The sequence below is a fragment of the Histomonas meleagridis genome (assembly GCF_020186115.1).
Source record: "Histomonas meleagridis strain 2922-C6/04-10x chromosome Unknown contig_68, whole genome shotgun sequence".
In the NCBI taxonomy this organism is placed as follows: domain Eukaryota; phylum Parabasalia; order Tritrichomonadida; family Dientamoebidae; genus Histomonas; species Histomonas meleagridis.
In genome coordinates this window covers 179,954-204,638 of record NW_027150909.1, presented here as the reverse complement: position 1 = coordinate 204,638, position 24,685 = coordinate 179,954, and the positions used below count along the sequence as shown (strand labels likewise).

Genomic DNA, 24,685 nt, shown 5'->3' with positions numbered 1-24,685 from the left:
GTAATTACAAAACAACATCAATTTGGTACTCATCTTCAATTTCGTCGTTGTCGCAAATTCTTTGTTCGACATCAAGAGGTTCTCCATCGAAATAAGCTTTTGCATTTGGATAACCAAGTTTGGTAAGAACCTCTTTAAACGTTGTAGTTGGATCAATAGAAAGCTTTTTACGATCTCCTTTTGGAAGAAGGAACGACAATTTACGGTATCCTTTACTACTTTTCTTATCCATTACAAGATAAACCTGAGAGTAGTCATCAATGATTTCTTCTAAAACATTAGCTGGGTTATATTCTGTGCCATCAATAACAACATTATAATCTTCTTGGTATTCCTCTGGTATTACCTTTTTGAATAAGTCAATAAATTTTTCTCCACTATGCAGAATACATTGTGTATTGAAGCCTCTGCTTTCACATTTGAAGAAAAGCATTTTGTCTCCCTCCTTTTTTTCAAATGAAGAATCAATTTCAACATCAGAATCAGAATTAGTTTCCTTAAGTAACTGAGCTATATCGTTCTTTAATAAAGATGCTTCTATTGCAATCTGATTTAATTTTCTTTTTTCATCAGAGATTAATTTGCTTTCAACATAATTATATTGCATATCTTGATCTTCGGGAAGAACAGCATATGGTTCTGGTACCACTTTGCTAGGAGGAGGGATAATTTCGATTTGTTCTTCTGGATCAGGTTTTGGATAGGTTTTGCAGGTGTTTGTGCAGAAGAAGAAGATATTTGGATGTCACCATCATCGCTTATTTCAGATTCGCTAACTGCATCGGAGTTGAGCCAAAAATCAAGTTCGTCCTTATTATCACTCATTCGGACGTTTAGTGCATTCTCAAAAACCGCGCCAAAAGGAAAACTTTTTGTTAGAAGAATTTATAAAACAGTCAATTGAGATTTTTGCCGATGTATCTAACGCTCCTTTAACGTTCATCTTATAGGATGTCTAGTATTGAAAAATTTAATAAGTATCAATCAATATATATGGTAATACAAAAACATTTCAACAATAAAACAAATCAATATAAAGCTTGATACACTTGAATTAAGCACATTCTCAAAATCTTCTCGAATATTAATATATGTTTATTATATATGTAAATTTATATCGACACGAATTATATGTTGGGATAGATTTTTTTATATTTTTGTGTATGCAATCTGTTCTCTATAAGAATGTTTTTTTTCTCTTTTTGGAGTTTTATTTTTTTTTGATAAGTTTACAAATGGTAAACGTTAACTTGTAATTATTTGGAACCCCCGATGCTTCGTTCAAAAAGTTGAAAAAAGTATGCATTCAAAATGGAGGACGACAATGGCGAATCAATAAAAGTTGTTCTTCTTGGCAATACAGGCACAGGAAAAACCACGCTACTTCTACAGTGGACTGAAAACAGAGTCGAAACAAAACAGCGACCAACGATTGGTACTGCCATGAAAACATATATATTTAAAAACGGAAATCGACAATACACAATACAGGCGTGGGATACTGCAGGACAAGAAGAATTTCGTTCTCTATCACCACTTTATTGTAGAAATTGCAAGTCAGCCATGCTTGTTTATGATATAACATCCAAAGAATCATTTAATAGTTTACCTGAATGGATCGACATACTAAGTTGTCAGGGTATTAACAAATTCGTGGTTGTTGGAAATAAAAGCGATTTAGCTGCACAGAGAGAAATCAGTTTTGGCGATGGACTAAATTTTGCAACTTCATATTCAGCAAATTTTTACGAAACAAGCGCCTTACAAAACAAATTTGTTAACGAAGCATTTGTAAATTTGTCCACGCTTGCAATAGAATCTATGTCAGCAGTGGCTGAACACCCAAACGAAATCACGCAAAATGACACCGAATTTCATTCTTACAAAGGAAGTACCAAATGTTGTTGTTAAATAAATAAAATCACTTAATGTTTTTGAATATATAATTTTATACATGAGTGTGATACATTTTTTGTGTCGTCATGACATTAAAAATTTCTGTTGCATTGTATTTGCAAATGTATTTTTCAATATTAAAGTGTATTTCCGATTAATTAAATAATTACATGTTACTTCTTATAAGAAATTGGTTAAAATGTTTTACATGATTTTTGTGAAGTTCGTATAGTAACTAAGATTGTACGTAATCATTCATCATTAATTATGAAATTGTGATTCTTTTAAATTTTTCATATATAATGAAGCAATTTTCTTTTATTAAATGAAATGATATATATCATTATATATTGATGATTTATCAAATTAGTTCAACTCCTCATTTTTCATCTTTATTTTATCCTAATAAATTCACAATGAAACATGTGCACCTTAAAACAAGCGAATAAACAATTTATCAATTTTTATTTACATTAAAATATATTTTACTCATATAAAAATGCACTAAATCCTAATGGAAACTTCTATTCATTGAAGCTCTTGAAGAAGGTCTCGAATTTTGTTGTTTCCCTTTCACGATTTCAATTTCTCTTCCGATTGTTGGCGACAATCTTTTCACTATTTCGACTATTTTTTGTTGCGGCATTCTATCATCGAATGCGATTAATTCTTTTATTGCGTTACTTTTAGTTTCTTGTTTTGTTAATCTCTTTAATATGTTCAAGAAGTCGTCCAAATCATTTGTTTCCTCTTCATCGCTATCAATATCTATACCTTCGTCGACTTCGTTTTGTTGAACATTTAGTGATGAAAGTAATTCTTCTTGATAATGTGACTGCTCAATGTCCATAAGTTTTTGTTGCTCCAATGAAACAATCTCGGCAAGTAATGACCTGCAAAGTATAGCTCTAATGTCATCTTTACGTAATGTGCTTTGTCCGATGATTGACTTCGCAAATATTCGAAGTTGTGATAAGTAATTCGGAGTTTGACTAACAGCTATAAGTGAGACGCCGATGTTAAACATTTGGAACGAAAATGAGCGACGCGTTTCTGTTTCAATATGATTATCTATAAACTCAATTAATGATTCAAACATATGTAAACTGGTACTAATGGAAACTAATATAAATCCAATTGAATTGAGTGCATCAGTAAATTCAACTGGACATTGAAGAGAAAAGTCACATAATAGTGTAAGTAATGAGATAAGATCTTCATTTTCGACAGAGGATGATAAAATTGGTTCAGATAAAAAAGCATATGTACAATATAAAAGATATCGAAGATGTCGTGGGTCTGTCGGAAAACCTTCGAACTCAGCATAGATAAAGTCAAAAATACTACGAGCTTCATCTGAATCATTTGGATTAGTTTTAATGTGAAGAATTTCTTCTTGGAGAACCGTTATGGGATCGGCGTGACTCAAATTTGAAGGCCTTTGCGAAAATTTTGAGAGAAGAAGTTTTGATTCGTGTTGAACAAGTGAATTGTCACTTTTTGACAATTCTTGAAGTTTTGTTTTGATTTTACTGATATCTGAAAGTTCTTTCAGCTCTTCAAATATTGTTGATATTATTGCATTATGTTCAAGTTTTATCGATTCAAGAAGTGCTTCAGAATAATCTTCTTCAGAACTATTTCTCTTTATTTCATGAAGAAGCTCAGTAAATGCATCACTTTGTGTCGCAATGCACCATAAAATTATTGGAGTAATGATAAATACTTCTTTTGTTGTTAAAAGTTTATCACATTTTCTAAGATTATTCAATAAAAGTAGTAATGACGCCTGTGAAACACTTAGGTGTCTTCCAATGAATTGTATACAACACCAACGAATTACAATATCAACAGAATTAATAAAATTGTTTGGCTTACTTTCAAATATATCTCCTAAAATCGAAACAGCAGATAATCTTTGAGCACTCTGGTTAGAAAGGAGTAAGTATGATACATTATCATCAAACACGTCTCGGATGTCAAGTGACAATTGATGAGAAAATGCGCGAAACGTCAATACATCAGTTAACAAACGAAAGCCGTCATCGGCCTTGAGCTCAGATTGTCTGGTTTTGCGAGAAAATGCAGATGTATTCACAATATAATTACACTGAATAGGTTTGGAAGGCTTCTTCTCCTCTGTTTCATCAACTTTTGGTTCTTTAGACTCTTCGTTAGACTTTGAAGAAGATTTCTCAAGGAGATTGTCAACAATTTTTCTTTGTGATAATGTGAATCTGCTCTTATTGGAAGCAAGAGAATTAATAAAGAGATTGTTTTTTATGATTTCTTGCATTTTGTCCTTTAAAATATGACTTTTTTCATCAAGGCATTGAATGATAAAAACATCAATAAGACTCCACTCGGGTTCTGTAATTTTGTCAATGTGACTTTTTACTATTTGTATAATTTCGAGTTTTCCATTGGCATTAAATCCGTTGGATTTCTCAGCAACAAGTTGAAGGAATGGTTGTAATGGATGATCAGTAAATAAAATTCCAATTGTACGGGATGCAAGCTCGCGAATGTTTTGTTTAGGATCATTAAGACATTGAAATATGTTTGATAAAATAGTTGATATTTGCTCCTGATATAATGGGCCATCTGAATAACTATAAAGAACACATATAATTTTGAGCGACCGTTGAATTAGGTTTTTATTTTCACTTTGAAGGTATTTGGATAGAACTTGAAGAGATGATTTAAAGTCGGATTCATTCATAGAACCTTCGGTCTTCAAAAGATATTCTTCAAGTGTCTCAATGAATTGGATTTGATCATCAAAGTTGTTTGAGTATAATGCTGAATTGATTTCTTCCGATGTGAATTTTTGTTCCATTACAAAAATAAATTTTAAACGTATTTGAATATGGGAAATGTTTATGTAAAAGTGTCATCAGAAATATGCACAAGAAAAATTAATAGAAAATTGAAAATAAGACTAAATTATAATACATTATCACATGAAATCTTACTCACATCTTGAAAAAAAGAGGAAAAATCATCTAATATCTAGATAGTTTTTTATGTAAACATTTAAAATATCGCAAATTAACAACATTGTTTTCTTTTTTCTTCACATATTGTAATATCAACACTTGGTCTTCGGAAAGGTTGTCCTTTTGAAAGTAATTCTGCTATACTGGAAAATAAAGAATTTACATTTTCTCCAGTCAATGCTGATACTTCTTTGAATACATGAATACCATTAGCTCGCGCATATTCCTGTCCTTCATTTGTAGAAACAATTCGACGATCAGCAAGATCAATTTTATTTCCCGCTAATCCTATATAAATATCATTAGGACCTTTTTCACGTAACTCTTTTAGCCATGAGCTAACATCTTCAAATGTGTTTTTAGAACAAACATCATAAATAATGATAGCTGCATTCGCATCATGAAAGTACATTGGTGCCATTGCACGATATCTTTCGGCTCCGCCTGTATCCCAGATCTGTAATTTTACTTGTATTCCATTAACCTCAAATGTTTTTGACATAAAAGATGCACCGATTGTTGCGGTACTATTTTCAAGGAACATTTCTCTTGTTAATCTAACAGCGATAGAAGACTTCCCAACAGTTGAAGAACCAAGGAGAACTAATTTGGATTCTTTGATATTACTTGCGAGTTTGCTCATGTGTCACTTTTCATTGGTTTTGATTCAAACTGAAGTTTCCAACAGCAGTAAAAAATCGAATTGAATTTCTATGGAAAAGTTGTTACTTTTTAAAGATCAGCTCAAATTTTATGCAAGCATAAAAATTTCATTTTTTTCATCATTTAAATAAAAATATAAATTAAAACTTGACTTTTTGTTCTGTTTTTGTCTTAAGAAAAATTATTTTGGAAAATATTGGTTGAGATATTGATCTATTTTCAAGTATGGACAAAGGAAGTTTCAGCTTGAAACGTTGAAACTTTAACGTCTTTTAACGTACTGTACACATTTTTTTCAGATGGGAAATAAATGACGTTAAAGATTTAGTTTTATGTTTGCTTCTTCAAGTATAACATTCACTAAGCCTAAACAAGGAAATACACAGATGCTTTCTGATGTTAAGTCAAAGAAGAATATTCTAGATCAAAATGGAAAGGTTACTACAAGACGCCGCAGATCAACAAGAAAAATTAAATTTAATCCAAGACGAATTGGTAAGCCAAGCAACATGCAAGATGCTTATGATTTTGTACTTGAAATATATGATTCATATCGTAAACATGAAATGGATAGGCAACCTCCAAAGCATTATATGAAAAATTTGAACTTTAAGCCAAAAACACGTAAAGTTCTTATTGATTTCTTAATCGGAATTCACAAAGAAATGGAAATGCATACTGATACTTTATATTCTGCTGTTACAATATTTGATCTTTATCTTTCAAAGAACAAAGTTAAAGAGTCAGACTTAGCATTAATTTTATGCACTTCACTCTTAATTGCATCTAAGAATGAAGAAATGCAAACACCTGTAAATGATGATTTTGTATACTTGTCTGGAGATGCATTTAGTTCGGATGATATGAATAGAATGGAATTCCAAATCCTTCAATCCCTTGATTTTAATGTTAACGTAATTCATTCATCTATCTTTTTAAAAGCATTCTTAAGATATGCTAATACCACAGTTAGGCTTTCAATGATAGCGCATTTTATAAATGAAGTTTTATTACTTAGTCAAAGATTCATTGGTTCATGTCCATCAAAGAGAGCCGCAGCAGTTCTTTGCATAGCAATGTTTATAGAAAATGGTTCTAATCAGTGGAATCATACAATGGAAAGAAATACCGGATATTGTATGGCTCAATTATTACCAATGATTTCAAAAATTATCAAAACATTCAACCGCAAAAAAGATTCTAAATATAGAGCTGTTTTCCAAAAGTATTCTCTCCCAGAACTATTTTATGTAAGCAAGATAAGCCTTCCCAAAATCGAGCAGTTCCAATAAAATCTTTTGTATTTTTCACCATTTCCCATGATGTTTCAAATAAATGCCGTTCTAGTTAGAAAAAATTTTTTTACTACTTATATCTCCTTCTTGCGTACTAAATTTTTAATGTATAAATAATTAGCAAACATTTGATTTCATATCGAAATGAGTTATGAAAGATTTTTATATTTTTTTTTAAGACAGCCCAAGACTGTTCGTTGACGTAATATTAAATATTACCAAATTTGTTGATGTCTCAAATTAAAAATGAAGATGCAGCGCCGATTTTTGTTTATGGCAAAATAAACGGTTTCAGCAACCAAAAGATGTCTCAAGATATATCAATCGAAGATATCAAGGAAACTTCAGAGATTGAAAAATTACGGGAAATATGTATTTCTATTTTTAACACAAATGAAAAATTAAAATTAGAAAATTCAAAGTACCAAAATGAAATACAGCCCCTAAAAAATAATTTAGCAGAAATAAAAGAAAAAGAAAGCAAAAACACAGAAGCTATTGCGCAGCTAACAAAAGATAAACGCGATTTGCTTCGCAAGATTAAATCTACAATAAAGACAGAAGAAATCCAAAAAAATAAAATAGAAGAATTAACAGGGAAAAGCAGTTCACTTGAAGAAATGGTTCAACAATTAATTAATGAAAAAACAAATTCCGAAAATACAATTTTCAATCTCAAAGAACAAAGCAAGCAACGCTTGCAAAAAATCAAAGAACTTGAATCCACAAATAAAGTAATTCAAGAAACCAACCAAAATCTTATCGAATCAAAAACAAAAAGTGAAATTGAAATTTCCAATTTAACAACAACTAAAGCTCAACTAGAAGAAAATCTTAAACAATACAAAACGCGGAACAAAGAATTTGCTAAAGCTGTTAAATTATTAAAAAAAGAAGTTACATCTCTTCGAGAATCAAATACAAAAGAAATCGAAGAACTTAATCAGAAAAACGAAGAAATTTTAATGCAAAAAGAAAACATAATCACAGACCTAAATCAACAAAATAATGAACTTATGAACGCACTTGAAGAACTTAGTAATGAAAAAGACAACGAAATTGAAAATCTCAAAAAACAAATCGAAACGGAATTAAATGAAAAAAACATAAAAATAAATGAAATGGAGAAACAAATTAATGAAACTTCGAATAGTAATGAAATTGAAGAATTAAACAAAATAATTAATGAAAAAGATGAAAAAATAAAACAAATATCCGAAGAAATTAAAATAATTAAAACGAAAAATGAAGAACTTGAAAATGAATTACAAAATGATAAAAAAGAGAAAGGAATTAAAGAATTAAATAATGCGAAAATAGAACTTGAAAATACATTAAAATTATGTAAAATAGAAAATGATGAATTAAAAATAAAAAATAATGAATTAATAAAAAGAATTGATGAAAATGAAAAACAAATAATTGAACTTTCAAATGAAAAACAAAAACAATTTGAAATAGAAAATAATTTGAAACAAAAAATCGAAGAATTTGAAAGAAAGAACAATGAATTATCAACAATAACAAAAGATAACAATGAAATGGAAATAAGTTTCAATAATCAAATTAAAGAAAAAGAAGAAATTATTAATTCTCTCAAGGAAAACAATGAAAATCTTTCAACGAAATACAAAGAAATCGAAGAACAAATTTCGATAACATCACAAAAGAATAACGAACTTAATAAATTGGTTAACGATAAAGAGGAAATAATTAAAGCATTACAAGAAGATAATGAAAATATTTCATCAAAACAAAACGAAATTGAAAAACAATTTGCACAAAAGACAAAAGAATTGGAAAAAATAACAAACGACATAAAAGAAATACAAAATCAATTAAAAGAGGAAATACAGAAGAACAACGAACTTGAAAAATCAATTCAGCAAAAAGATGAAATTATTAAAACATTAAGTGAAAATGATCAACGAATTTCATCATTTACACAAAAGAATAGTGAACTTGAAAAATTAATTCAACAAAAAGATGAAATTATTAAATCATTAAGTGAAAATGATCAACAAATTTCAACAGCAACACAAAAAATTAATGAACTTGAAAAATTAATACATGAAAAAGATGAAATTATTAAAACATTAAAAGAAAACAATGAAAATCTTTCAACAAAATCAACAGAAATTACAGAGCAACAACAGTCTATCTCACAAAAGAACAAAGAACTCGAAAACTTAATACATGAAAAGGATGAAGCCATTAAATCACTTACTGAAAATAACGAACAACTTTCATCTAAAATTGAAGAACAAATTTCTTCAGAATCACAAAAGAACAAAGAACTCGAAAACTTAATACATGAAAAAGATGAAATTATTAAGATGCTGAAGGAAAACAACGAAAATCTTTCGACAAAGTCAACAGAAATTACAGAACAACAACAATCTATCGCACAAAAGAACAATGAACTCGAAAAATCAATTCAACAAAAAGATGAAACCATTAAATCACTTACTGAAAATAACGAACAACTTTCATCTAAAATCGAAGAACAAATTTCTTCAGCAACACAAAAAATCAATGAACTTGAAAAGTTAATTCGTGAGAAAGAAGAAAATATTAAAACATTAAAAGAAAACAATGAAAATCTTTCAACAAAATCAACAGAAATTTCAGAGCAACAATTGTCTATTACACAAAAGAACAATGAACTTGAAAAATTAATTCAACAAAAAGATGAAATCATTAAATCACTTACTGAAAATAACGAACAACTTTCATCTAAAATCGAAGAACAAATATCTTCAGCATCACAAAAAATCAATGAACTTGAAAAGTTAATACATGAAAAAGATGAAATTATTAAGATGCTGAAGGAAAACAACGAAAATCTATCGACAAAGTCAACAGAAATTACAGAGCAACAGATATCAATAACACAAAAGAACAAAGAACTTGAAGACGCAAACACAAAACTTACGCATGAACTCTCTGAACTTAACGCCAAGTTCAATCAAAACGAAGAAACAATTAAATTATTGACAGAGCAAATCAAAGCGAAAGAAGAACTTGTTCAAACGCATTTAAATGCTAAAGAAGAACTATTACAAATGAACAGTAATTTATCCAAAGCTGTTAAAGAGCGCGAAGAAGTTCTTCAATCATTAATGAGTGAAAACAATGAATTAACAATACGTTCACAAGAAAACGAAGAAAAACTTCAAAAGATTCAAAATGAAAACAAAAATTTAATTAATAATTTCAAATCGAAAATTTCACATTTATCAAATACATTCAAAATTTTCGAAACAATTTCAACAAAACTTTTAAACAATAATGAAATCCTACAACAACTTGAAACGAAATTTAAAACAACAATTACAAACAAAGTAAATTCTTATAATTCATTAAAAACGAAATTTAATGAACAACAAAATGAAGTTCAACATTTAAATGAACAAATAGAAAATCTTCAAAATGAAAACAAAGAAACAAAATTAAAACTTGAAACTGAAATTCAACAAAACCAAATAATAGCACAAGAAAACGAAACGATAATCCATAAGAAAGAGAAAACTATTGTTAAGTTAAAAACACTTTTACAGCGATCAGTTAATTCAGATCAACGTAATCAACAACAAATCGATGCGATGTTATCCGAAATCGAAAATTATCGTAATATGATCAACGATTATTCGAACAAAGAAATGAAAACGGATGTTGATCATGTTATCTATATGGAAAATCGTGTAAAAGAACTCGAAGATCAAATTAATAACTCGAAGCCAAGTTTGGAACTAGTCGAAAAGAATAATAAACTTCAATCGATGTTAGCGAAATCGAACAAATTATATTCCGAATTATTGCAAAAAGTTCAATCGAAAAAAGATTTGAAATTAGTTAAAGGTGAAGAAATTACAATAGAACAAGAGAAAAAAGAAATTGTTCAGCAACAACAAAAAAAGAAAATTGTGAAAAATAAGAAGAATAAAAAAGAAGAGGATTTGTCATTGACAAAAGAATACTTAAAATCAACGTTGTTGCAATTCTTTATACAAGATGACGCGAAAAGAAATGAATTGTTGCCTTTGATTTTGGAATTGGTTGGTTGTAATGCGCAACAAATAGAAGCGGCAAAGAGACAATGGGAAAGATCAAACCAATTGATGCAGAGAACAACTGGATTCTTCGGATTCTAAATAATTGTTTATAATAAATAAACTTTCTTTCGAAATTTTATTATTTTATGGACTTGATAAAATCGTTTTCATATATGAAATGTTAAAACTTTAAAAAAAAAAAGTAAAAACTACAATAACAATATTCAATATTGTATAGTTTACTTCAAACAACAAAAATATTCCTTTCTAAAAAATTGATCAATAAAAAAAATTCATTTGAGATTTCTTCCCAATATTCGTCTTGATGTCATATTTTCTTTTTATTGGGAATTTTACATTAAATGTGATGTTGGAAAAACAAGCCGCAAAAAACAGGAAATATTAAACGTCCTTTCTAATCTGGTCACCCGCCTTTCAAGAAGAAAGCGTATCAATGCAATTTAATCCAATCCAACATATTTGTGCTCCAAATAGGTGGGATGATCAAAAAAATGATGAGGACAATGAAACTTTAATCAGACTATTTAATCAAAATGCAAATAAGTATGGATTTTCAATTACACTTTCTGAACATTTTGAAACGCAATTTATTAATGACTTAGTTCCTCTGATTAACAACTTATTACAAAATAACCAAATGATTTTAACAGAATCTCTTCTCAAACCATTAATTCCAATTTATCTTGCTATTGATATTGAACTCTATAGACCCTTTTTTAATAGATCACATTTTGAATTTGATGTTTTATCAACTCATTATCCATTTTTTTATGTATTTAAATACATACTTTTTATTTTGAATCTTCGTTCCACATCTCATCAGGTTATTTTTTCAAAAGATCATCTTCTTTCTCTTCCACCTGAGAGTATATTTTTTATTCATTCTTATTTCATTGATCCAAATCTTCCAGTTGAACTTCAAACATTAGCGCTCAGTTTTATTCTTCCTTCAACTTATTTTGATAGTGAAATTCCATTTTCTATTCCAAAGATGCATCTTCTTTTACCTGATCCGATTATAATTCTTGAAAATTACGAACATTATTCCAAAGAAGATTTTATTTATGCATCTTATTTACTACAAAGTTGTAATGGCTTAATTTTAACAATTGGACAAAATGATTCGATACTTACGATTGATGAAATAATGTCAATTCATCAAATTTTACTTTTCGATCAAGTTTCATTAGCATCAATGTGTCGCTCTATTGTTTTAATGTTATCATTTTCTACTACTTCACGACATGTAATAAATTTTTTTCGTTCATTTAATTGTAAATGTGGCTGCGAATTAATAAAAGAACTTATTATTAATAATTTCACCAAATCATTTCGAGAATTAATGGCAATTTTTTCGGTTCCAATAATGTATGTTTTAGAAGAACAAAATAATAATTTCACAGAAGATTTTTTAGATATCATTGATCCATTACGAGCTAACCAAGGGAATTTTTTAAGAATTCTTTCAAAGTTATCAATAACAACAAAACCATTTACTTATATTCATATTCTTCATTCGTTACTTCTCAAAATTTCCATTATTCCGCTTTCTTCTGTTTATAATGAAATCATTGAATATTATGAAACGATTTTAATGCATTTTTCACGGCTGATTCAAATATCAATTGTTTATCCTCAAATTGATTCTACATTATATAATAGTGCATCGATTCGTACTTTAACACTTTTTTATCATACTATAAATCGATTGAAATTAACTGTTTTATCTCCTTCTTTTGTTAAAAACACAATTTCATTGTTATCTTTTCTTCCTTTTATACCCGTCTCAAGTAACTCATATTTAGAATATGAAATAAAAGAAATTTATGAAGCTATTAAAGAAACTATAAGAACACATAATAAATTATTCGAAGTATATATCGAAAATTATTTATCGCCTATTTTTTATGTAGGAGCAGCAATTTGTGGATTAACAGTTGAAATTTCACCAAGAATTGTTATATTAATAACAGAACATTTAATTAAATCTTCTCTTGGACAAATATTTCATATATTATTAAAAATGTTATTAAAATATGTTCAAAACGAAAATGTTTTTTCCATGTTTCTTGATTTATATTTCCCAATAATAGAAATAGAATTACAAACTAAATATATTAATAATAAGAAAATTCGATATCTTTTATTACTTTATAAATGTTTATCTAAACATAAATCAATTATTAATGTTTTTTTTAGGCATATTTCATGTGAGCTATTAATAAAAAATGCAATTAAATATATGAAAATTGAAAAAAGGCCAAATTTAGTAATAGAATTAGAAATATTAATTTGTGAAATTTCCATTTTAAATGGATTTCAAACAAATTTAAAATTGGGAGATTTGGAAGTTATAATGAATTATATTAATTTACTTTCTTCAAAATCTTCAACAGCAATTTTGAATTTGATCATTTTTATTGCAAAAAATCGTAAAAAAGCAAAAAATTTCCCTTTTGAAATTAAATGGAAAAGAATTTTTGGATCAAAAGCTAAAAATATCGAATGGTTTAGAAATGAATATATTTCGTTATTTGGAGCAGAGGATTATGTGTTAGAACTGGAACATGAAGAAAAACAGAGAAAAGAAAAAGATAAAACTTTTGTTTTCTGGATGAAAAAAAAATATGCAAAGTATTTAAAGTCAAATTTCATTATGGCTTTGAATCCAATTGTTTTGCCTCAATCACAAATTATATATGAAGAAAGTGAATAAATTAATAAATGTATTATATTAAGCGAATATTTTTTTTTATATATTTCCTTTGTGTTTGTAATATATTACTCTTGAAAACACAGAAAAAATTTAATAATTAAACAAATAATGATTATAAAATACTACTCTAAAAACAGGTTCAGAGTATAAAGCAAGATAAAATAAAAATAATTATTATATTTCGAATTACACCCAAAAAAAATTGGCCGACTTTAAACATCTTTATTATATTTATTAAAAATAAATGAAGTTATCAATAAAATTCTTTCATGAAAAAAAAAATTTTAATAATTTTTTTTATAAAAACAAAACACAACATACCAAAAAAGCAGAAATATATATATTTAATCTTCAAAGAATAGTTATCAATCGATTTTTCTCAGTAAACATAGAACCAGACATTATAAATTATATATTAAAAATTATGAAAAATTTGAAAACATTTTATTTTTTAATAAACATTTTTATATTAAATTTTCTTATGAAGAATACTCAGGATTATAAACAATAAACTTTTCAGGGATAACTGCGTTTTGTGGTGGATTCCCATCGAACTTTAGCACGTAATATCCGTCTGTTGTCGAAGGCTGCGAAACAACTGATGCTTTATAGAAAACCGATGTCCAACCGCCAACTTCTTCGAGCCACAGCGCGAGCACCTTTGTGCGCAGGGAATACGTCGTATGCTTTGTCCTCCGTGCTGGCGATGATGTTGGCAGAGGTATTACTTTGTTTGACGGGACTGTAAATGTTAATATTTCATTTAATTCTGGATCTGCATCACAAACAAGATATGTGTTTTTGTTAGGATCGTAGGATAGGATAAGCGCTAAAATATATTCTTTTTCTTGTTGTACACAGGCAAATGTTTTGGATGGAATAATTTGATCTGTCGGAAAACGCATTGAACCACAAAGAGGTTGGTAAGGAGATGGGACAATAGGAAGCTTTTCATTGTAAAAATCATCAACAAGCTGATGAATTTCTTCGATTTTTGGTAATTCAATTTCTTCTTCATGTCTTGATGAAATAATTGCATCTATTCGATTCAACATTTCTTCTATACGATTCTTTTGCAGTTTTATTGAATGGTTTAAATTTTCCGTAAATCTGTCTAATGTATTGAATGTTAAACTTAAATCTGAAGAGCAATTTGTCAATATTTGGTTCATGTTATGCTTGGACTGAATTATGCTAATGTGGTTATTAAGGATATCATGAGAAATTGTCTTTGTGGAGTGCTTCTCCAAGGAGTTCAGCATTTAATTCCTGTGCGCCCGTTTTGATTTTCTATTTCCGTAAAGCATTCAAAAATATTTTGTGTGATCTTTGATCTGTTTTCTATAGCAAATAAACGGTATATTATTCAAAAAGTGAACAGTAGAAAAGAGACCGTTACGAAAAAATGGTTCATTGACTCGATATACAGTGACCGTTTATATATGAATGCGACTTTTTGATAGATATCTATCGGCCATTCCGACCATAACCGTAATACCAGTATTTTTTATCTTGCATTTTGCAAAATGTTGAATGATATCAAAATAACAAAAAAAAAATAATAATAATGATTTTAAAACTGAATATGATAACATGGAGTTCTTAATTAAACTTGAACAAATTATCTATAATTTAAAACAAGATAATCTTGAATTGGCTATTCAACAATCAATCAAATTATTTGATTTCAACTCTCCATATTTATATAATTTGACAATTATCAATTTAGTTTATTATGCATTTTGTTCAAAAAAAGAAGCCAATGTTTTATATATAAATTATTTAGAAACAATTCAAACTAAAGAAAAAGAAATTTGTAAAAAAAATCCTAAAATTATTTCAATTTTCACAAGTTATATTTGCAACATCAAATCACAAGAAGCATATTACTTAATTGAGAAAATGATAGAACGAAATTTAATTGATTCTAATATTACAAAGGGTATTCAAACAAAATATTTTGCACATTATAAAACAAAAATAAATGGCATGCAAAATTTGAACACAAAATCCTCGTGGAGCTTTCATTCATACTATAATGATCCAATAGAAAAAACTTTTTCCAAGAATTATGAAGAACTTTCAAAGAATGATTTTGCACTTCATAAGCAATTGATTAACGAAGGAGTTAATCCAAATGAAATTGCGAAAATAATTCGAAATGATGAGATCGAAAAACTTCAAGAAATATCATCACAAACAAATTTTAATTATAATCAAACAATTGAACCATCACTTTATGAAAAATGTTCATTTATTAATACACAAAATGTTACATTAATTGATTATGCAGCATTTTTTGGATCTATTAAATGTTTTAAATATTTACTTATGAATGATGCAAATGTAAAGAATACAGGAAAATATGCAATTGCAAGTGGAAATGAAGAAATCATTCATTTATGTGAACAAAATCATTCATCATTTGTAGGTGCATATGAAACAGCAATTGAATTTCATCAAAATGATATCTTTGAATATCTTTATGAGAATAAATTGGAAAAATTTAATGAAAACTTTCATCAAAATTCACAAATTTTTAGAAATGCGAGACAACAGCAATTAAAGTATGGCAATGAATATCAAAATCAATCAGCATATGGATTGCATAATAAATCTTTAAATAGAAATGTGAAACAAAATTACATTGATGATTTGGGATATATATGTATTAAACGAGGAAATTATGAAATTCTTCTGTTTTTTCTTCAAAAACGGAATGAAAATCAATGAATTTGTAATTAATGAAACAGTAAAATTTAGTAACCCATATCTTATTAAGTATTTTCTCCAAAATAATCAAATTCCAAAAAATATTTTAATATTTAATTCAGTTTTAGGAAATGATGAAATGCTTAAATATCTTATTAAACAAGAAGAAATTGATGTTAATGCTAAAGATAAAATTTGTTTCAAAAATTTGATATTTCATAATAATATTTGGAAATTATTTATATTATTTAGAACAGTACTTATGATTGCATCTTCAAATGGTAAAATAGAAATCGTTAAATTACTTCTTGAACAAGAAGGAATTGATGTTAATGCTAAAGGTATTTATTTGTTTTATTTAAAGCATGTTTTAATAATTTGGCATTTTAAAATAATATTTGGAAATTATTTATATTATTTCAAACAGCACTTATGATTGCATCTTCAAAAGGTAATATAGAAATAGTTAAATTACTTCTTGAACAAAAAGGAATTGATATTAATGCTAAAGATATTTATTTGTTTTATTTCAAATTTATTTTAATAATTTGAAAATTCAAAATAATATTTGGAAATTATTTAAATTATTCTATGCAGCACTTATATTAGCATCTGAAAATGGTAACATAGAAATCGTTAAATTACTTCTTGAACAAGAAGGAATTGATATTAATGCTAAAAATATTTATTTGTTTTATTTAAAATTTGTTTCAAAAATTTGATATTTCATAATAATATTTGGAAATGATTTAAATTATTTCAAACAGCACTTATGATGGCATCTTCAAAAGGTTATACAGAAATAGTTAAACTATTTCATAAAAAGATGACAATTTGAATTCCAAAGCCAAGTTTCCAAGAAACAAAACAAATTACATCAACATAAGTACACAAGTAAACAAAGTTGAAAGCAAAGCACAACAAAGCTAAAGTAATATGGAACATATTTTATAATATTAAGTACGTGTAAATTCAAACATTACATCATAAATAATATGGAAAAATGCATTTCAGAAAGGTTAAAATTGTTGAAGTTACGAAATTTTTTTGTTAATACTGTTAAATTTCCTTTTATTTTCAACACTGAAGTTTTTTTAATATATTCTAAAAATGGCGTAAAATATTAATATATTTTTAGCTAAAAGAGAAAACCACCTCAATCTCCCGAAAATGCACATAAATTATTCGCTATTATGGAATAAATCGCAAGGAGTTTGGGCAGAAAAAAAAATTATTTTGTTAATGTTTTATTTATAAAGAAAATTCTTCAAACATAACACAAGTTGATTACACTAGTTTTAATACTTATCTGTTATGTTACTTTTAACATCGGCGTTTTTTATCAATTTTAACACTTTAACCCAAAGAAATATCTAATGTCATTGAAGATTTTCTATATTTTTGTACATTAGTAATTCTCTATTTATGTAATGTATTCCTTTTCATTAGTAAAAATAGCATCAATTTCATTTATTTTTAACTTTCTAAAGTGTACACAAGGTTTTACATATAGAACAAAAGTTTATGAGATTCATAAAATATCGCTTGAAAAATGCTTTTTTTTTTCAAATTTTAAAATTTCTCATGATTAACTTAGTTTATCTTTGTAATTTCTTTAAGTTCGTTACCTCATAATAACATCTCAAATTTTGTTTTATTCCATAAATTAATGTTAAAATTATTTTTCTTTCTTATGGTTGTTATCATCCCTTGAATTACCCTTAATAACCGTAATTTTTACCCCATAAACCAAAATCCACAATAAGTAATGTCAGCAACTACTGCTGCACAACGCAATGAACAATTTGCTCTTTATCAAGTCAGGCTTCGTGCTGAAGAAATTGACTTTGTTTCACGAGAAACATATAATTCAGATCTCCAAAAGCTTATTAATAAGTCATATTCAAAGCTCAATAATGATTTCGAATTGCAAAGAAATGAAATCACAAGAAATGCAAAAATTTCATATTCAGTTTCGAAAAATGAGCAAAGAATTAATATTCTCAAATGTCAACAAGAAATCATTGAAAAAGCAATGAACGAAACGCGTAAAAAGCTCAAAGTATTTCGCAACACAAGCGAATATAAGGATGTTCTTTGCGATTTAATTGAACAAGGAATTAAAACATTGAGCGAAAAGGAATCAATTGTACGAGTTATCAAAGCGGATATTTCACTTGCAAATGAATGCCTCCAAAAGTTAAGAGAAAAAGGTCTTGAGGCTATCGTTAGTGAAGATGATGTTTTATCTGATTCAATGATAGGAGGTGCAATCATTACAAATAGCAACAAAACAATCAGCTGTAACAATTCATTTGAGGGACGCCTCCAACTTGCCGTTGATGGAAGACTTCCACAGATATCCAAACTTTTGAAAACTAAGTAAAATTACAAGACTCTATCTTTTATTTTCACAACCCCTCGTTAAATTTGCATTCCAATCAATGCTTTTTCATGTTCATCAAATAATTGATTTCCATCCATTAAAATTGCAACTAAAGAAGCTACTTGCAAACCAGTTGCATCTGAAACTTTGGAATCACTAGTATCATTACGCATTTTCATGATATCATCTTGGCAGTCATTATTGACTTTTGACATCAGGAATTGATTTAAATTTGCCTTTGGTGGAGTTTCAACTTTAAAATCACAATCATTTATACAAGATACAATTGGTTCTTCTAATTCTGGATAAGCTGTAAGGACAGCTTCAATTGATTCGTCGCGAATTTCAGCTAAATTATTGGTCATTCAAGAATAAACTTTTTGAATTGAAAACGATCGAAATACTTTATGTCGAGCTTACTGGACGCGGAAGAGGATACGAATTTTCTCGAATTGACACTTACACAAAGAATTATGGGATTTGCAGGAACCGCTGTGATTGGGTTGTTTTCAGGAATTTTGTCAATTTTTGCAATTGGACTTTTAAGAATCAGAAAATTCTCAATTCTTTTTGCTATATTTAATCTAATGATAATATGTTCAACCGGATTTCTTATTGGTTTTAAAAAGCAATTTAAATCTTTATTTAGTCAGAAAAGAATTTACGCAACAATTGGCATGTTTGTTGGGATGATAATTACAATGATATTTGCTTTAAAGTGGAGATCAGTAGTTGGTGTTGTGATAGGTTTTTTAGTCGAAGGTATTTCTTTTGCATATTATGCATTATCATATCTTCCATTTGGAAAAGAAATTTTTAACAAAATATTCACTTGAAACATATTTTCAGAGTTGTGTGTTTCATGTGAAACATTGTATCTAAACTGTTTATTTTTTTCTCATTTGTTTTCAAATATGTTCATATCCTAATACATGCATTTACACTATTTGGGCCTTCAACTAAGCTCAACAGAAGCTAGTATTTCATTTGGGAAGTTAAGATAGAATGATTTTTGCATTTTTTTTCACTGAAGAATTTTGTTTCACTCGTACCAAATTAAAAACAGTTTGTGTTGACCTTGTAATAAAGGTAGATAGTTGTGGCATAACCCAAAAGTTAAAAGTATTACATATTTAAAAATATAATATTACATGCTTGAAATATTGTTTGGAACGAATAATATCTGGGCTGTTGTTTTAACATATGTAATATAATTTCCATTTCATTCTAAAAATTTTTTCATCAAAAGAATGGCCTATTTCACATAACATTTCCTAATTTTACGATGTTGTTTTTGCAACTATTCAGAAGCCTTGAAGGAAAAGAAGTTGTTGTAGAATTAAGAAACGATATAATTATAAGCGGCGTGCTTTCGTCTACTGATCAATTTTATAACTTTAGATTGAAAAATGTAAAAGTATTACAAGATCCTTTCCAATTCTATCCACTTTATATCATAGACAGCATTTTTATTCGTGGTTCATCGGTTCGTTACATTCAACTCAAAAAAGATGATGTTGATCTTAATCTTCTCCATGATGCAACGCGTCGTCATAACCAATAAAAAAATTGTATTTTTGATATATATTCATTAAAGAATCCTCAAAGAATCAAAAAAAATAACACACAAATATTTTTCATCAAAAAATTATTTCATTTTTTTTCCATTTAAAATGAAATTATATGACAACATGAGTATGTTATACGTTTGTGTTTTATTATACATTAAAAAATATTAAATTTTTGATTTGAGATCATTATCATACTTTTCCAAATAGTTTTAAAAATAAATTAAATGAAATGTTTGATGCAGATATTTTTTATTTATTATCACTTCTTATATCTCTCATAAGTGCATTTCCCTCTGCGACTGTATTTGGATCAAATAATAATTTTTGAGCATATAAATTTGCTTTTTCGGACTTATCCTTATTTCTGTAATACTGTGCTAAAAACATTATTGCTTCTTTCTGCTCTTCATTTCTCATTTCACCTTCATTGTCAAACTTATCGAGATATGATTCAAAACAAAATGCTGTTTTATCTTCATCTCCTTCCTCTTTATACAGTTGTGCAAGTTTATAGATAGCCAAGCCTTCACTGTCGACATTACATACAGCTCTTTGGTAACATCTGATTGCATTTTCGTTCTCCATTAGCTCTTCATAGCATTCTCCAAGAGCCAACCACATTCGAGAATCGAAGGGATTAATAATGACGGCCTTACGATAGTATATAATCGAGTGATATGGCATTTTGGCAATTTCATATGCACGGCCAAGGCCATATAGGGCACGGAAATCGCGTGGGTTATACTCAATGGCTTTGGTATATGCTGTTATAGCTGCAGTGATGTTGTCAAGCTCAACATATTCATGGCCAATTAATGTCCAAGCAAATGTGAATGATGAATCAAAACGAAGTGCCATAGCAAAAAGAGAAATGGCTTCTTCGTGTTTTCCATTTATAGAAAAGAAGTTTGCTGTAGCAGTAAGTGTTTCAGGTCGGAATTTATCAATATTTGTTAAAGACTGAGATAAAGCAGAAAGACCAGCAACATCTTCTTTTACAAAAAGAAGATTTGAATATAACTCTAAAGATTCTAGGTAAAAAGGGAATTTTGTACGAAGTTCTTCAAAAAGTGACAAAGAACGATCAAAATCACGGTTATGGTAATAAACGGTTGCTTCTAATGCGATAACTGATGCACTCCTTGGGATATCTGAAATTTTTGGTAACATTTGAATTGCTGCTTCTGTTTGCTGGAGTTCTGATAATAATTCAATTTGGAAAAAAGTTTTCATCCAATGATCTGGTAATGAGACTAAAGTATTTGTAACTGTAGCATCATCAAATCGAATAAGAACTTGTAAAAGAAGTTTCCATGCGCTTCTATTAAGAGGAAATGATGATAATGATTCGATTAAGTATGGAATGCATTCTTTATAACGACCTCCTTTAAATAGTATTGCGGAAAAGATATATTTGTTGATTGAATCGAAATCAGCTGATATTGCTTGCGCTGTTTTAATTAAAGGTGCAAAAGTATCAAACTTTGATGAGTTTGAAATTGGTAGAATACCCAATGAGTTGGAAAATTCATTGTCTGTTATATTTTGGTCATTTTCTCTTTGTACGTCAAGCAATTGTGCTAATAAAGAAAGACTAATTGATCTTTGATCATTCATTCCTTTAAGAGTAAAGGAAGCCTTTTTAAACTCTCCATTGCGGAATTGATTTTGTGCAAGTAAATATCTCGTATGAAATGAAGGAAAAGTAATTATGTCTTTATTATCTTCTTCAAAAATAAAATCAAAAATCCAGGATGCACTTTGATTGAGGCATCTGGAAGATAATTCGATGTAAGAATTTAATATTGCTTCTTTATTTTGTTGGAGAAAGGACATGTTTTGAATTGTTAAGTGAAATTAGACGTTTAAAATTTTTTCAAGTTCTATAATTCTTCAATTATCATCATTGTATTCTTCATAAAAATGCGTAATTTTAACTTTAATGAGAATTCTGCTGTTCAAATAATTATGGCAACCACGTTTATCTTTTTGCACTCTTGACAAAATGAAAATAAATCTCTCGCTTTACTTAAAGATATCATTTATGATATTATTATCATATTTATTTTATCATCAGTTATATTGAACAACTTAATATCCGAAAATAAATTTGTTTAACAATATTTGTTGAGTTATAATTCAAAATAGATTCTGAATGAACAATTTTACAACTCACAATATTATACGATTCCAGGATATTGTAATAATTCACAAGCTGTATTCGAACAAACATTCTCATTTTAAAACACATCAAAGCAGTCAATTTCCCTATCGGCTCGACCACAAATATGTTAACATTCATTTGTTTATTGTTTATTCGGGTCTTCTCTTAGTCACACTCACTGCAACAGCGTCAGTTGTCACTCCGCAGTTCCATTCCTGGTTTTCAGCTTGTATATAGACGTATCCTTCGTCTCCCCAATATGTGCTCCACGAGTTCTTTACTTCCCATGCCTCCTTACCATCGATTGTCTTCCATCCAGTTAAAATGACGGCGTGCACGAGATCATTCGAAGTACCAACACATGTTTCATCATCTACAACACCGCCAGTATACAATGACATACTTTCGACAACATTAATTGCAATGGATAATGGCCCGAACTTATATAATGCCTTCTTAACTGCTTCCGTTGTACGTGGAATATGATAACATTTGTCAACATAGCCGGCAATTTGTTCGTCGCTAAAGTTTCCGCCACAAAATCCAGAGACGCCAATGTATGGATAATCTTTTTCATAAACAATGGGTAATCTCTTGTTAACATATGATGATAATGCCCAATTAACTTCGCCGCCTTGACAGCCATAGTTTTCGGCATCCCATGTGCAATCCATAAATTGATTAACTGAGATTTCATGGAATTCACCGGTAAGCATAGCAAATTGCGATTCAAGCAATTCGGCCGTGCCAAATGCCCAACATGATCCACATGCAACTTGATCGCGGGGTGCCCCAACAACCGTCGGCTTATGGTCGCGCCATGAGAAACCGTTTGGAAGTGATGGGAGAGTGAAGTTAAGAAGCTTACCAGTCTCTTCAGTGCTAAGGCAAACGTCATTAAATGGACGGGCTTTAAGATTCTTAAGTTTGCGAGATCCAATGATTGTGTCATACCAACGCTTACTGTCAATATGATCGAATTTGGGAGTGTGGCGAACACCACGTGACTTGAGAAGCTCATTGTTCTTGTGGATAGAGTTGTCGTTGCTGCTTGGGAAAAAGAGATTAAATTGATTGCCTGCATATGGATCATCAAGAAGATCTGGTTCATTGCAAATAGATGGGAAGCTCCATACACCGTAAAGAGCATCAGGAATGAATTCATTGATTTCTAATATGTAGACATCATAATGGGAATAGAAAAGGGAGATGGCTTGAGCAACATAAGCAACTGGATAACCAGTTTCACTATCTGTGTACATTTTCCAAGTGGATGTTTTACCATCAACTTCAGTTTTAACATAAAGATTGCATAACTTTCCGTTATATGGATAAAGTCCTTCTTGTGCTACATAACCAGCAGGATCTGGAAGGAACTGTGTTAATTCAAGATCCCAATCAGCTGCAGATTTAGAATATCCATAACATATCATTTTATCACCTGCACCAACAATTTTACGGTGAAGATGTTCTTCTTTGGTGGTTGTCCAAATTTGTTCTACTCCATTGAGTTGATTTGTGTATTGACGAGAAGGTTCATGAACAATCGTAATTGGATTAGAAAGATTTGTATATGGAACTTTCCACGTGCCACGGATTGTGTACTTCGCAGGCCAGCTAAACATAGCAGGCGCAGATGCTCCTAATGCAATCAATGAGAAGATCATCTGACGCGGTTGTACTAACCGAAACGATCTAGAACAAGAAACCGTTTAATTTTATTAAACGATGAATACGTCACTTTTAATTTTGAATGAATTACCATAATATTGTATGTTTATGGGGAAAGTGTCAATGTCAGAATTTTTTTAATTTTTTTAATTCCTTGCTGTTATATTCATTATTATCATTATTTTTCGATATCATATGTTATTTATTGCGATAATCATCTATAAAAACTCATTTGATAATTTATCTCTATGTTGTATTAAGCGTATAAATATTCTTTCTAATATGTTATCTCAGAGGGGTCGTCTCAAATCAAAAAAAGTCGATTTTATTCTATTTCAATCCCCTTCGAATCTAATTTCTTTATAATTAATATAAATCGTTCTATATGTTATAATCAATAAAATCAACATGTTTAAAATATTTTATTTTAATTTATAAATATCTATATTTCTTGATCATTCACAAAAATTTTTGGAGATTTGTATCAAAAACAATAGCTCATTTTCAGAGCATATATGATACCTGTTATATCTTTT

General features: G+C 28.8%; 11 protein-coding genes across 11 annotated transcripts; 4 read left to right on the top strand and 7 right to left on the bottom strand.

The window, feature by feature from the left end:
• Positions 1-4: 4 nt before the first annotated feature.
• Positions 5-607, bottom strand: GO595_008426 (uncharacterized protein; the record flags this gene model as incomplete). Its single annotated transcript, XM_067921999.1, has 1 exon — positions 5-607. The coding sequence occupies one exon, from the start codon at positions 605-607 to the stop codon at positions 5-7; it is 603 nt and encodes a 200-aa protein (XP_067771192.1).
• Positions 608-1,311: 704 nt separating this feature from the next.
• Positions 1,312-1,911, top strand: GO595_008425 (ras-related protein Rab-31-like; the record flags this gene model as incomplete). Its single annotated transcript, XM_067921998.1, has 1 exon — positions 1,312-1,911. One exon carries the CDS (start codon positions 1,312-1,314, stop codon positions 1,909-1,911), a length of 600 nt encoding a protein of 199 aa, XP_067771191.1.
• Positions 1,912-2,407: 496 nt separating this feature from the next.
• GO595_008424 (uncharacterized protein) lies at positions 2,408-4,735 on the bottom strand (the record flags this gene model as incomplete). The annotated part of the gene is made up of 1 exon (XM_067921997.1): positions 2,408-4,735. One exon carries the CDS (start codon positions 4,733-4,735, stop codon positions 2,408-2,410), a length of 2,328 nt encoding a protein of 775 aa, XP_067771190.1.
• Positions 4,736-4,947: 212 nt separating this feature from the next.
• On the bottom strand, positions 4,948-5,538 carry GO595_008423 (Rab GTPase; the record flags this gene model as incomplete). The annotated part of the gene is made up of 1 exon (XM_067921996.1): positions 4,948-5,538. The coding sequence occupies one exon, from the start codon at positions 5,536-5,538 to the stop codon at positions 4,948-4,950; it is 591 nt and encodes a 196-aa protein (XP_067771189.1).
• Positions 5,539-5,890: 352 nt separating this feature from the next.
• Positions 5,891-6,850, top strand: GO595_008422 (Cyclin, N-terminal domain containing protein; the record flags this gene model as incomplete). Its single annotated transcript, XM_067921995.1, has 1 exon — positions 5,891-6,850. One exon carries the CDS (start codon positions 5,891-5,893, stop codon positions 6,848-6,850), a length of 960 nt encoding a protein of 319 aa, XP_067771188.1.
• Positions 6,851-8,394: 1,544 nt separating this feature from the next.
• GO595_008421 (viral A-type inclusion protein) lies at positions 8,395-11,007 on the top strand (the record flags this gene model as incomplete). Its single annotated transcript, XM_067921994.1, has 1 exon — positions 8,395-11,007. One exon carries the CDS (start codon positions 8,395-8,397, stop codon positions 11,005-11,007), a length of 2,613 nt encoding a protein of 870 aa, XP_067771187.1.
• Positions 11,008-14,124: 3,117 nt separating this feature from the next.
• On the bottom strand, positions 14,125-14,817 carry GO595_008420 (uncharacterized protein; the record flags this gene model as incomplete). Its single annotated transcript, XM_067921993.1, has 1 exon — positions 14,125-14,817. The coding sequence occupies one exon, from the start codon at positions 14,815-14,817 to the stop codon at positions 14,125-14,127; it is 693 nt and encodes a 230-aa protein (XP_067771186.1).
• A 3,308-nt stretch (positions 14,818-18,125) lies between these two features.
• Positions 18,126-18,743, top strand: GO595_008419 (V-type proton ATPase subunit E; the record flags this gene model as incomplete). Its single annotated transcript, XM_067921992.1, has 1 exon — positions 18,126-18,743. The coding sequence occupies one exon, from the start codon at positions 18,126-18,128 to the stop codon at positions 18,741-18,743; it is 618 nt and encodes a 205-aa protein (XP_067771185.1).
• A 38-nt stretch (positions 18,744-18,781) lies between these two features.
• Positions 18,782-19,108, bottom strand: GO595_008418 (uncharacterized protein; the record flags this gene model as incomplete). Its single annotated transcript, XM_067921990.1, has 1 exon — positions 18,782-19,108. The coding sequence occupies one exon, from the start codon at positions 19,106-19,108 to the stop codon at positions 18,782-18,784; it is 327 nt and encodes a 108-aa protein (XP_067771184.1).
• Positions 19,109-20,563: 1,455 nt separating this feature from the next.
• On the bottom strand, positions 20,564-21,931 carry GO595_008417 (TPR Domain containing protein; the record flags this gene model as incomplete). The annotated part of the gene is made up of 1 exon (XM_067921989.1): positions 20,564-21,931. The coding sequence occupies one exon, from the start codon at positions 21,929-21,931 to the stop codon at positions 20,564-20,566; it is 1,368 nt and encodes a 455-aa protein (XP_067771183.1).
• Positions 21,932-22,627: 696 nt separating this feature from the next.
• GO595_008416 (Clan CA, family C1, cathepsin L-like cysteine peptidase) lies at positions 22,628-24,145 on the bottom strand (the record flags this gene model as incomplete). The annotated part of the gene is made up of 1 exon (XM_067921988.1): positions 22,628-24,145. The coding sequence occupies one exon, from the start codon at positions 24,143-24,145 to the stop codon at positions 22,628-22,630; it is 1,518 nt and encodes a 505-aa protein (XP_067771182.1).
• Positions 24,146-24,685: the final 540 nt, after the last annotated feature.